This window comes from Symphodus melops, assembly GCF_947650265.1.
Source record: "Symphodus melops genome assembly, chromosome: 18".
Classification (NCBI taxonomy): domain Eukaryota; kingdom Metazoa; phylum Chordata; class Actinopteri; order Labriformes; family Labridae; genus Symphodus; species Symphodus melops.
The window spans coordinates 426675-440707 of NC_136708.1; the positions used below are offsets into that span (position 1 = coordinate 426675).

The 14033-nt window shown below is 41.8% G+C and overlaps 1 protein-coding gene across 1 annotated transcript in view; it reads right to left on the minus strand.

Annotated features, from left to right (window-relative positions):
* The window catches only part of LOC306839924 (uncharacterized protein), a 21283-nt gene extending 8470 nt beyond the window's left edge, over positions 1–12813 (minus strand). Inside the window, exons 1-13 of the mRNA XM_079368875.1 lie at positions 12780–12813; positions 12560–12624; positions 12390–12461; positions 11637–11675; positions 9845–9901; positions 9216–9524; positions 6574–6603; positions 6424–6477; positions 6250–6297; positions 3125–3169; positions 1804–1848; positions 1631–1666; positions 1237–1308 (exon numbers count right to left, since the gene is read on the minus strand). Of these exons, the coding sequence (XP_079225001.1) occupies positions 1237–1308; positions 1631–1666; positions 1804–1848; positions 3125–3169; positions 6250–6297; positions 6424–6477; positions 6574–6603; positions 9216–9524; positions 9845–9901; positions 11637–11675; positions 12390–12461; positions 12560–12624; positions 12780–12790 (883 nt within the window). The 5' untranslated portion in view covers positions 12791–12813. The remainder of the gene's footprint in view (positions 1–1236; positions 1309–1630; positions 1667–1803; positions 1849–3124; positions 3170–6249; positions 6298–6423; positions 6478–6573; positions 6604–9215; positions 9525–9844; positions 9902–11636; positions 11676–12389; positions 12462–12559; positions 12625–12779) is intronic.
* Between the last annotated feature and the right edge of the window lie 1220 nt (positions 12814–14033).

The following is a 14033-nucleotide window of genomic DNA, read 5'->3' on the forward strand; positions in this document are numbered from 1 at the left end:
GACAGTCTGTGGTGCATGGTGGCGTTGGTGGATGGAGACATGATGTCTGGGGAACGGGCGGGTCGGTCCACAGCATCAATGCCTTCATCTTACAGGAACTGCTGAGTCACTGCAGACACATGAGGTCCAGCATTGTCTCGCATTAGGAGAAACCCAGGACCAACCGCACCAGCACATGGTCTCACAAGGGGTCTAAGGATCTCCTCTGGGTACCTAATGGCATTCTTTGGCCCCCCCAAAGAAATGCCCCCCCACACCATTACTGACCCACCAACCCGGTGATTCTGCAGGATGTTGCAGGCAGCAGAAGGTTCTCCACGTGTGTCACATGTGCTCAGTGTGAACCTGCTCAGGGTGCCAGTGGACAATTTACCGACCTTGGTGTTCTCGTCCTGCACGGTGTTGGGCTGTAAACACCCCCCCCCCCCCCCCCTCCCCGTGGACGTCCTCACACCACCCTCATGGAGTCTGTTTCTGACCGTTTGAGCAGACACACGTGTGGCCTGCTGGAGGTCATGTTGCAGGACTCCTCCTGTTCCTCCTTGCTCAAAGGCAGAGGTAGCGGTCCTGCTGCTGGGTTGTTGCCCTCCTCCACGTCACCTGATGTCCTGGCCTGTCTCCTGATGTCCTGGCCTGTCTCCTGATGTCCTGGCCTGTCTCCTGATGTCCTGGCCTGTCTCCTGATGTCCTGGCCTGTCTCCTGATGTCCTGGCCTGTCTCCTGATGTCCTGGCCTGTCTCCTGGTAGCCTCCATGCTCTGGACACTACGCTGACAGACACAGCTCACTCTGATGTGCATCCTGGATGAGCTAGCTGAGCCCCTCGTGTGTGTCGTAGACTCCGTCTCATGCTAGCAGCAGAGTGAAGCACCGCTAGCATTCAACAGTGACCTAAACATCATGAAAGCATCAGAACTGAGAAGTGGTCTGGGCTCAGCAGAACCAATCCTTTATTGGGGGGTCTGGCTGATCGCCTATAATTTCCACCTGTGGTCTGTTCCATTTGCACAGCAGCATGTGACATTGACTGTCAGTCAGTGCTGCTTCTTAAGTGGACACTTTGATTTCACAAAGGTGTGATTGACTTCAAATTACATTCTGTTGTTTAAGTGTTCCCTTTATTTTTTTGAGCAGTGTATCATTATAAAAACAACATTGATATACTAACATTAAATGTAATAATATTCAGTTCAACTATTGAATCAGGTCACATGAAAATTGTGGGCGTGGTTTGTACCTGCAGGTAAGTCTACACTTGAACCACTGTTTAGATGTGCAGACGGAGCAGCTGTCACACCTGAACTGATCACTAGAACAGAATATTGAGGGAATAAAAACAGCATTCCATAAGACTTCCGCTTTTAAATTTGAGACATCACAATATGTTACACTGTACATTGTACCATATTCGACAGACATAACATTGGCAAAATGATGTAATAGAAGTATGACGCTAATAGATAGATAATAACTACAGCCACTAGAGGTCACTGTCTGACTGTTTCTGTCAGTGTGAAATGTAATAAACATTTTAAAAGACAAACTTAGGTGACGTCTGATCAGTGGACATGTCACATTATCTGCAGCAGAGAGGTGCAATTTAACCTTAAAATACAAAAAAAACATATCACCTGTAGAATCCAACAGAGTGGGAGGAGTTAAGTCACCTGTGAGAAAACATTTCTTTAAATTAACCTTTACAAGTTGATAAGGAGAGCTACTTTTACTGCGTGGTGGAGGGGAGATGTATAGACTGTACTGATCACACCTGTAATGATGATGTAGAGAAGATCTGAAATTATACCTGTGAGGTTGATGTGAACATCAGGTCCGAATGGATCACCTCCACCTATTACAACCAAAAAGGAAGGAGGCAATGAAGGAGACAATAAAGGAGACACTGAGGGAAACAGCAGAGTAAGCATTGAAGAAGACAGTAAAGGAGACAGTGAAGGAGACAGGAGAGGAGGCATTGAAGAAGACAGTAAAGGAGACAGTGAAGGAGACAGGAGACTAAGCATTGAAGAAGACAGTAAAGGAGACAGTGAAGGAGACAGGAGACTAAGCATTGAAGAAGACAGTAAAGGAGACAGTGAAGGAGATAGTAAAAGGGAACACTGAAGGAGACAGTAAAGGAGACACTGAAGGAGGCAGGAGACTAAGCATTGAAGAAGACAGTGAAGGAGACAGTGAAGGAGACAGTAAAGGAGACACTGAAGGAGACAGGAGACTAAGCATTGAAGAAGACAGTGAAGGAGACAGTGAAGGAGACACTGAAGGAGGCAGGAGACTAAGCATTGAAGAAGACAGTGAAGAAGACAGTGAAGGAGACAGTAAAGGAGACACTGAAGGAGGCAGGAGACTAAGCATTGAAGAAGACAGTAAAGGAGACAGTGAAGGAGATAGTAAAAGGGAACACTGAAGGAGACAGTAAAGGAGACACTGAAGGAGGCAGGAGACTAAGCATTGAAGAAGACAGTGAAGGAGACAGTGAAGGAGACAGTAAAGGAGACACTGAAGGAGACAGGAGACTAAGCATTGAAGAAGACAGTGAAGGAGACAGTGAAGGAGACACTGAAGGAGGCAGGAGACTAAGCATTGAAGAAGACAGTGAAGAAGACAGTGAAGGAGACAGTAAAGGAGACACTGAAGGAGGCAGGAGACTAAGCATTGAAGAAGACAGTGAAGGAGACAGTGAAGGAGACAGTAAAGGAGACACTGAAGGAGGCAGGAGACTAAGCATTGAAGAAGACAGTGAAGGAGACAGTGAAGGAGACAGTAAAGGAGACACTGAAGGAGGCAGGAGACTAAGCATTGAAGAAGACAGTGAAGGAGACAGTAAAAGGGAACACTGAAGGAGACAGTAAAGGAGACACTGAAGGAGACAGTAAAGGAGACACTGAAGGAGACAGTAAAAGGGAACACTGAAGGAGACAGTAAAGGAGACACTGAAGGAGACAGTAAAGGAGACACTGAAGGAGACAGTAAAAGGGAACACTGAAGGAGACAGTAAAAGGGAACACTGAAGGAGACAGGAGAGGAGACACTGATGTAAACATCAAAGGAGGCATTGAAGGCAACAAGAGATGAAGCACTGATTCTTCCTCAGAACTTTTGAGACTCACCTATCAGGCTCAACAGGAAGTCGTGACCTGATGAGTCAAAATTTCCTGTTGGAGAAAAAAACTCATTAATGTTTAAAAATAGTAGAAACGGTTCTGTATCTGGGTTGTGTCTCTTTTTTGGAACACATGAGTGAGATAAAGTTGCTGCACTTAGTCTTGTTGGGGAGCAAGAAAACAATCACAGGGGGGGGGGGGGGGGGGGGTTAAGCCCAGTTCAGCCTTCTGTTGAGGATTGGATTGGAATAACTCGTCATTCTACAGGATCTGGAACAATTGGATCATTTTTGTTGCCCCCGAGAGAGCAGACTTTATCTGATCTTTCTGACTGATTATTAATGCTTAGCACCCCCCCGCGCCCCCCCCAGGTTTATGTTCATAGTTTTATGTACTTTGTTCTCTCTTGGCCTCTTTTTCTAGATGAAAGTTGACATCTATGTGATGTGTGATGACAACCACGGAGAGTAGAAAAAGGACTTCCTGTTTATACTTAGGCTGTCATTGGATACATTACCCTAAGACCAGTAAATGGAAAGTCCTGATTAGTCCAACAAGGTGAAAGGTCAGAGTGCATAAATTATTATTATTATTATTGCTGACAATCGAAAAGCTGCAGATATAATAATAGTAATAATAATAATAATAATAATAATGCATTTTATTTAGAGACGCCTTTCAAAAAGAAAAAAAAATATATTATAACCAAAAAATTCAGGATGTAGTGGATTTATGAGACTGGGGAGAGAAGAAGGGAATGATCGAACAGAATATGCCAGTTTAAAAAGATGTGTTTTGAGATGGGATTTAAAGATAGAGAGAGAGTCGATATTACAGATTTGAGGTGGGAGGGAGTTCCAGGGGGGGGGGGGGGCAGATAGACTGAAGGCTCTGGATCCCATGGTGGACAGGCGTGAAGGTAGTACGGTGAATTGAAGGAGCAGAATTTTGAAGTTGAAGCTAAATTTAACCAGGAGCCGATGAAGCTGCTGAAGGACAGGAGGGATGTGATTGAGGGGGATCTGGAGATGATGCGAGCTGCAGAGTTCTAGACCAGTTGAAGTTTATGGATGGACTTGTGAGGGAAATGGTCAGATGGTCGAATGAACCAATGGTTCAATTGTCAAATTGTCCGATGGTCGACTTGTCCGATGGTTTGATAGTCAATTGGTCCAATGGTCAACTGATACGATGGTTCTATGGTCAGAGAGTTGACTGGTCCGATGGTCAACTGATCCAATAGTCGACTGGTCTGATGGTCCGATAGTTCGAGGATTCTATGTTCTGATGGTCAACAGGTCTGATAGTCAACTGGTCTGATAGTCGACTGGTCCAATGGTCCGATAGTCCAGTGGTCTCATAGTCCGATGATTCTATGTTCTTATGGTCAACTAGTCCAATGTTTAACTGGTACGATGGTTTGATGGTCCAACAGTTGACTGGTCTTATGGTTCTATGGTCCGACATCCAACTGGTCCGATGGTCCTATGGTTTGACTGGTCCAATGGTTCTATGGTCTGAGAGTTGACAGGTCCGATTGTTTTATTGTCCAATAGTCAAACCGTCCGATGGTTGAATGATGTGATAGTTCTATGGTCAGAGAGTCAACTGGTCCGATGGTCAAATGGTCTGGTCTGATGGGCCGATATTCACCTGTTCCAATGGTCAACTGGTCCAGTGGTCCGATAGTTGACTGGTCTGATGGTCCAATGGTCCAATGATTCTATGTTCTGATGGTCAACTGGTCCGATAGTTGACTGTTCCAATGATCGACTGGTCCGATGGTTCTTTGGTCCGAGAGTTGACTGATCCAATGGTTCTATGGTCCTACAATCGACTGGTCTGATGGTCAAATAGTACGATGGTTCTATGGTCAGAGACTCGACTGGTCCAATGGTCAACTGGCCCAATGGTTCTATGGTCTGATGGTTGAATGTTCCAAAAGTTGACTGGTCCAATGGTCCACTGGTATGATGGTCCACTGGGCCGATGGTTCTATGCCTGATAGTCAACTGGTCTGATAGTCAATTGGGGCGGCAGTAGCTCAGTCTGTAGGGACTTGGGTTGGGAACCGGAGGGTCGCCGGTTCAAGTCCCGGCACGGACCAAGTCCAGAAACTGGTCTGGTAACTGGAGAGGTGCCAGTCCATTTCCTGAGCACTGCCGAGGTGCCCCTGAGCAAGGCACCGAACCCCAAAACTGCTCTGGAGCGCTCGCTGTGGGCAGCCCCCCTCACTCTGAGACCTCTCCATTAATGCATGTCACTAGAACCCTGTTTGTGCATGAGTGTGTATCTCGGCCTGTGTGTGTGTTAGACAGAGTGTAAAAACTGAATTTCCCCTCGTGGGATTAATAAAGTGTAAATTATTATTATTATTATTATTATTATGTTCTTAGGTCCAATAATCCGATGGTTCTATGTTCTGATGATTGACTGGTCCAGTGGTCGAATAGTCCGATGGTTCAATGTTCTGATGGTCAACTGGACCAATGGTTCTCCGGTCCAATGGTTCTTTGGTCTGATGGTTCTATGGTTAGACGGTCGACTGGTCAGATGGTTCTCCGGTTCAACCCTAACCCTTATTGTTTTCCATTTACAAGACAGGTTATTTAAATCATGTTGTCTTCCATCATGCATATGCAGAAGACACACAGCTCTTTATTCCCTTCTGTTTCAGAAGCCGTACAGATCTCATCTTTTAACCCACACCCTCAAAGATATTAAACTCTGGATGTCGCAACACTTTTTTTATAGCTCAATAAAGACAAATATGAACATTTAGTTTTGGGTTAGGGTTACCCTCAAACACATTTCTTCAAACTTCCTTTTTCAGAAAAATTTTAAAAGTTCTTTAATGATCTTTTTACCTCCTGTATCTTTACACTCTTTGGGTGGCATTTTATTTTCTAATCAAAGAACCATTTGATAAAACTTGGTAAGAACAGAGTTATTTATGTGTATGTACAGCGGGCAGCCCATGTTGGAATCCTTTTCTGCCTATTATTCCCCACACTCTGGATAAAACTCTATCACTGGTCCTGTCTCTTAATAAAGGCTGTTAAGAATTAGACTCATAAATAGACTTATAAATAACCACAAGAATGGCAGTCAGACCTCACCTGGACACTCACCTGTATAATCCAGGTGAGAAAGTCCGCCCCCCAATGAACCCAAAACACCTGGCAGAGCATGAGAGAAAGAAGTTAACAGATATACAATAAAATTGACTGAGGATCATTTCCTTTAGTTACATGTCTCTCATCACATTCAGTAACAATCCTTTAGTCCCACCCCCCACAGCTCACCTGTTGAACTTTCAGCTCCTCCTCCTCCACCATTCAGCAGTTTCTGTCCGTTGCCTGAATCAAACACAAGGTAATCAATAATCACCGCTAATGGTCCTTTAACTGTTATATGTGTTTGTTTATAAGTGCGTGATCATTTTTCATATTTACTGTTAGACTCTGAGTCTACTCCATCCGATCCTGAAGACAAAAATGATTCATTTATTACTGATGGATTTAAGATAGGAATGTTATTTGCATCTCACAATTGTAGTACAGTAGTATTGTGTTAACACTTTGATTAGCATACCTTATTTATACTTCCATAGGCTTGAACTGCAGCAAATACTCCATGACATATTTATACTCCATCTCCTGTTTATACTGTTATAGGTTTAAACTGCAACATGAACTCTACTTCCTGTTTATACTGTTATAGGTTTAAACTGTAACATGAACTCTACTTCCTGTTTATACTGTTATAGGTTTAAACTGCAACATGAACTCTACTTCCTGTTTATACTGTTATAGGTTTAAACTGTAACATGAACTCTACTTCCTGTTTATACTGTTATAGGTTTAAACTGCAACATGAACTCTACTTCCTGTTTATACTGTTATAGGTTTAAACTGTAACATGAACTCTACTTCCTGTTTATACTGTTATAGGTTTAAACTGTAACATGAACTCTACTTCCTGTTTATACTGTTATAGGTTTAAACTGTAACATGAACTCTACTTCCTGTTTATACTGTTATAGGTTTAAACTGTAACATGAACTCTACTTCCTGTTTATACTGTTATAGGTTTAAACTGCAACATGAACTCTACTTCCTGTTTATACTGTTATAGGTTTAAACTGTAACATGAACTCTACTTCCTGTTTATACTGTTATAGGTTTAAACTGCAACATGAACTCTACTTCCTGTTTATACTGTTATAGGTTTAAACTGTAACATGAACTCTACTTCCTGTTTATACTGTTATAGGTTTAAACTGTAACATGAACTCTACTTCCTGTTTATACTGTTATAGGTTTAAACTGTAACATGAACTCTACTTCCTGTTTATACTGTTATAGGTTTAAACTGTAACATGAACTCTACTTCCTGTTTATACTGTTATAGATTTAAACTGTAACATGAACTCTACTTCCTGTTTATACTGTTATAGGTTTAAACTGTAACATGAACTCTACTTCCTGTTTATACTGTTATAGGTTTAAACTGCAACATGAACTCTACTTCCTGTTTATACTGTTATAGGTTTAAACTGCAACATGAACTCTACTTCCTGTTTATACTGTTATAGGTTTAAACTGCAACATGAACTCTACTTCCTGTTTATACTGTTATAGGTTTAAACTGTAACATGAACTCTACTTCCTGTTTGTACTGTTATAGGTTTAAACTGTAACATGAACTCTACTTCCTGTTTATACTGTTATAGGTTTAAACTGCAACATGAACTCTACTTCCTGTTTATACTGTTATAGGTTTAAACTGCAACATGAACTCTACTTCCTGTTTATACTGTTATAGGTTTAAACTGCAACATGAACTCTACTTCCTGTTTATACTGTTATAGGTTTAAACTGTAACATGAACTCTACTTCCTGTTTATACTGTTATAGGTTTAAACTGCAACATGAACTCTACTTCCTGTTTATACTGTTATAGGTTTAAACTGCAACATGAACTCTACTTCCTGTTTATACTGTTATAGGTTTAAACTGCAACATGAACTCTACTTCCTGTTTATACTGTTATAGGTTTAAACTGTAACATGAACTCTACTTCCTGTTTGTACTGTTATAGGTTTAAACTGTAACATGAACTCTACTTCCTGTTTATACTGTTATAGGTTTAAACTGCAACATGAACTCTACTTCCTGTTTATACTGTTATAGGTTTAAACTGCAACATGAACTCTACTTCCTGTTTATACTGTTATAGGTTTAAACTGCAACATGAACTCTACTTCCTGTTTATACTGTTATAGGTTTAAACTGCAACATGAACTCTACTTCCTGTTTATACTGTTATAGGTTTAAACTGTAACATGAACTCTACTTCCTGTTTATACTTTTATAGGTTTAAACTGCAACATGAACTCTACTTCCTGTTTATACTGTTATAGGTTTAAACTGTAACATGAACTCTACTTCCTGTTTATACTGTTATAGGTTTAAACTGTAACATGAACTCTACTTCCTGTTTATACTGTTATAGGTTTAAACTGTAACATGAACTCTACTTCCTGTTTATACTGTTATAGGTTTAAACTGTAACATGAACTCTACTTCCTGTTTATACTGTTATAGGTTTAAACTGCAACATGAACTCTACTTCCTGTTTATACTGTTATAGGTTTAAACTGCAACATGAACTCTACTTCCTGTTTATACTGTTATAGGTTTAAACTGCAACATGAACTCTATCTCATAGTTAAGCTGCTATAGGTTTAGACTGCTACATGCAGTCAACATCCTTGTTATACTGCAAATAGGCTTAGACTAAAACATGAACTTCCACTGAGTCTCAGCAGATGTCCATTCTCCAGTGAGTGTGGTCCTAGCCTCTGTCTCATGGTGGATGGATGTTAGTCTGTGTAAATATTGAGTAAGCTCTACTCTTACATTTTATAAAAAAGTGTACATAACTGTTTTTGTGAAATTGCAGGATGACCTGATATGAATAAACCTATTCTTTTAAACCTTCTTAGACAATATTTTTAATTTAACTTTCACAGCTTCAATTCATGTTGTCAGAATTTGTTGATACAGAAGCCTGATCATTATTTCTTTTTCACCTGCAGAAGCTCCTGCTGTTCCATCATTTGTTCCTCTTGCTGTTCCATCATTTGTTCTTCCTTCTGCTGTACCATCATTTGTTTCACCACCTGAAGAACTTCCTACTGTTTCATGGTTTGTTCTTCCTCCTGTCGTTCCATCGTTCGTTCCCCCACCTGAAGAACTTCCAACTGTTCCATGGTTTGTTCCTGCTTCTGCAATTCCATAGTTTGTTCCCCCTCCTGAAGAACTTTCTAGTGTCACATCCATTGTTCCTCCTCCTGCTGATCCATCATTTCTTCCTCCTACTGTCAAAAGACCACTGGAAGCTGGAATTTAATACATGCCTTCCTCAAATGATCTGTTTTACTTCATGTCAACAAATAACTTTGACATTAAGCCCAGACAGAGATATGATCTGGGACAATCATTTTGGCTATAAAACATCATGCTGTACCAGGTCCAGCTGGTGGCGCTGTAGCCATTGTACCGACCCAACATGCATTAAAGGATGCTTGACAAATTTAAGAAGGGGAAAGGAACTAATCTGATAAATCCTGGATATCCTGGCTCCCAATTAAATCCAGATTAAACTTGAGACTGAAAGGGAACAAACCAACTTCTCAGGAGGTAAAACCTGATCACTTACCTGAATCTCCGGACGCAGACACTGTGGCGATGGTCTGCTGCATGCCAACGAGTCCTGCTGGAAGGACGAGTGTAAGGTGTTCATAATGAATCAAATGTTTGTTTTCAGAGGAAACTTGTTCAAGGACTGACAGAAACATTCACCGTAACATAAGTTTACACTTGTGTTTAAATAAACCAGAATTTAAAAAAAAAAAAAAATTATGTGTCACAAGGGAACACTTTATGTTTACAAGTATCACCGAACATTTGCTCTTACTCTGTGATTATACTGAAATAGAGTTATTAATATACCCACTGTGTGTTTTTAATCTGACGGGCCTTTACACAAGTAAAAGTGCACATAGTGTTTATGCCTGGTATCATTTAATTCTACTGTATTGTTTTCAGTGTATTAACATGGCTCTGCAATGTATTCACATGACTCTGCATCATGACTCTGTAATGTATTAACATGACTCAGCACAGTGACTGCAGTGTATCAACATGATTCTGCACTATGACTCTGTAGTGTATTAACATGACTCTGCTGTGTATTAACATGACTCAGCACAGTGACTCTGTAGTGTTTTAATATGACTCTGCAGTGTATTAACATGACTCAGCACAGTGACTCTGTAGTGTTTTAATATGACTCTGCAGTGTATTTACATGACTCAGCACAGTGACTCTGCAGTGTTTTAATATGACTCTGCAGTGTATTAACATGACTCAGCACAGTGACTCTGCAGTGTTTTAATATGACTCTGCAGTGTATTAACATGACTCAGCACAGTGACTCTGCAGTGTTTTAATATGACTCTGCTGTGTATTAACATGACTCAGCACAGTGACTCTGCAGTGTTTTAATATGACTCTGCTGTGTATTAACATGACTCAGCACAGTGACTCTGCAGTGTTTTAATATGACTCTGCAGTGTATTTACATGACTCAGCACAGTGACTCTGCAGTGTTTTAATATGACTCTGCAGTGTATTTACATGACTCAGCACAGTGACTCTGCAGTGATTTAACATGACTCAGCACAGTGACTCTGCAATGTATTAACATGGCTCTGCAATGTATTCACATGACTCTGCATTATGACTCTGTAATGTATTTACATGACTCAGCACAGTGACTCTGCAGTGATTTAACATGACTCAGCACAGTGACTCTGCAATGTATTAACATGGCTCTGCAATGTATTCACATGACTCTGCATTATGACTCTGTAGTGTATTAACATGACTCAGCACAGTGACTGCAGTGTATCAACATGATTCTGCACTATGACTCTGTAGTTTATTAACATGACTCTGCTGTGTATTAACATGACTCAGCACAGTGACTCTGTAGTGTTTTAATATGACTCAGCAAAGTGATTCTGCAGTGTATCAACATGATTCTGCACTATGACTCTGTAGTGTATTAACATGACTCTGCTCAATGATTCTGCAGTGTATTAACATGACTCAGCACAGTGACTCTGCAGTGTTTTAATATGACTGCAGTCTATTAACATGACTCAGCACAGTGACTGTTTACTGTATTAACATGTCTCAGCACAGTGACTCTCCAGTGTATCAACATGATTCTGCACCATGACTCTGCAGTGTATTAACATGACTCACCACAATGACAGTTCACTGTATTAACATGACTCTTCAGCATATCAACAATGTCACCCATACACAGACTAAACTGCAACCTCAATTTGTTTAAAAGTGTGTTTAGTTTTGATAAAATGAAGTTTGTGTTTATGTAAGTGTATGTTTAAGATCAAAGGTCACAGTGTGTTTTAGCCTCTCACCCTCATCAATCTTATCCTGACTCTTGGAGTCATCATCATCTGGAAAGGAAGAAACATTCTTCTGTAAGGGTGTTTTAAACAGTTTTAAATGTTTTAGGATAATACATTATGTATTATTGATTAATAAATCTTTTATCAGTAGTCGTGTTACCTGATGTGTATTTAGTCTCGTTCCCCCCTCCATTATTAGGGTATTCAAAGACAGTGGGTTTATATGTATCACTGTCACTAACATCAGACAGCAAAAACAGTGAACACACTTCAGTCCAAATGTAAGTGTCATCCATTTTCATTAAACACTTTGTGTTTCTTGTTGTCTTGATGATCCAAGGTCATCAAACCCCGAGACAAATGCCAAAATACAGCGAGCGATAGATGATGGATGGATGGACTGGTTGTTTGTTTGATTGGTTGGCTGGTAGCAATCTGTGCTGTAAGTGAGCCCATTGTCCCAAATATTTAATTTAATGGTCAAATGATTGAGAAACTTCATGTTTAAAATCTACACATTAATCAAACTGGATGAATTAATTTCAACCAGCACAAAATAAACCAAACTAATGACACAAAACTGATGAAATTCAATTAATGAAAACAAACTAATGTAATCAAACTAAAGTAATGAAATTCAATTAAAACAAAATCTTTACTGTTAATCACTAATTAACTAATCTTGCTGATTAGCTTTTAGCTAGCATGTTAGCATTATTTGTGACTGAAAGCAGTTCTTTGAAAATAAAACAGCACACTTACCCTCCTCCTCCTCAGACAGCTCCCCCGCCTCTGTGGCCTCCACCTCCACCTCCACCTCCTCCTGCTCCTTCTCTGGAATCCAAACACAAAACTCTTTTACCACCAACACCTTCGACTAAAGCATCAAATCAAACAGAAGCCTGAAACTTATCTGTAAGTTTTCTTTTTACCCTCCAAAGGAGCTGCTGACACGGAAACCACCAGAAAAACTACGGCCCAAACCATCCACAGCTTCCTGTGATGATAGAGCGGATCAATCACAGATATGACGTCATCAATACAATAATCAATGATCAATAATGTAATTATTGCTTAGATTATGAACATTATCAGAAACAACATAAAGAACATTATAAACATCATAAACAACAACAAATCTGTTGTACTCACAGTGGCAGCATCCTGCAGTCAAAGTATTTCTGTGTTTCTGAATCTGAAGAGCTACTGGTATTTATACTCACAGAGTGGGGAGGAGCTACATATAAGGGGGAGGGGCCCCATACATAGGTGGTGTGCTACAGACAGGGAGGACGGTTAACGTAAAGAGGGGAAGGGTGCCATGCATATGGGTGGGGAGGGGCTAAAAACAAAATTGATGGCCCCTCAGAAAGAGAGGGGAGGGGCTATGGACATGGGGCGGGGCTATGGACATGGGGCGGGGCTATGGACATGGGGAGGGGCTATGGACATGGGGAGGGGCTATGGACATGGGGCGGGGCTATGGACATGGGGAGGGGCTATGGACATGGGGAGGGGCTATGGACATGGGGAGGGGCTATGGACATGGGGCGGGGCTATGGACATGGGGAGGGGCTATGGACATGGGGAGGGGCTATGGACATGGGGCGGGGCTATGGACATGGGGAGGGGCTATGGACATGGGGAGGGGCTACAAACGGAGGGGAGGACCAACGATTGTACTGTTGCAAAATTACCAACTGTTCTGTTTGCTGTTTGCATTTATATTCACAGTGACGAGATGGTATCCCAGCATGCATTGAGGGCAGCAGGACTTACCTGACAGCGTCCCCCGTCCCCCCTTCACATCCCCCCTAACGCAGCCAAACTAAGCTCACACATGTAACTAATGTTAACTAATCGTTTGGTATTAATCACTGTTTTTATTTTTTTAATTAAAAGTGAAACCGTGATGATTTAAAGATTGACATATATGAATACAGCGTTTCAGGGGAAGACCCTATATCATCCCCCCCCCCTCCTCTCCTCTTCTCCTCCTCCTCCTCCTACCTCTCCTCCTCCTCTCGTCCTCTCCTCCTCTCCTCCTCCTCCTCTCCTCTTCTCCTCCTCCTCCTCCTACCTCTCCTCCTCCTCTCGTCCTCTCCTCCTCTCCTCCTCCTCCTCTCGTCCTCTCGTCCTCCTCTCGTCCTCTCCTCCTCCTCCCCCTCTCCTCCTCCTCTCCTCCTCCTACCTCTCCTCCTCTCGTCCTCTCCTCCTCCCCTCCTCCCCCTCTCCTCCTCCTCTCCTCCTCCTCTCCTCCTCCTCTCCTCCCCCTCTCCTCCTCCTCTCCTCCTCCTCTCCTCCCCCTCTCCTCCTCCTCTCGTCCTCTCCTCCTCCTACCTCTCCTCCTCCTCTCGTCCTCTCCTCCTCCTACCTCTCCTCCTCTCCTCCTCCCCCTCTCCTCCT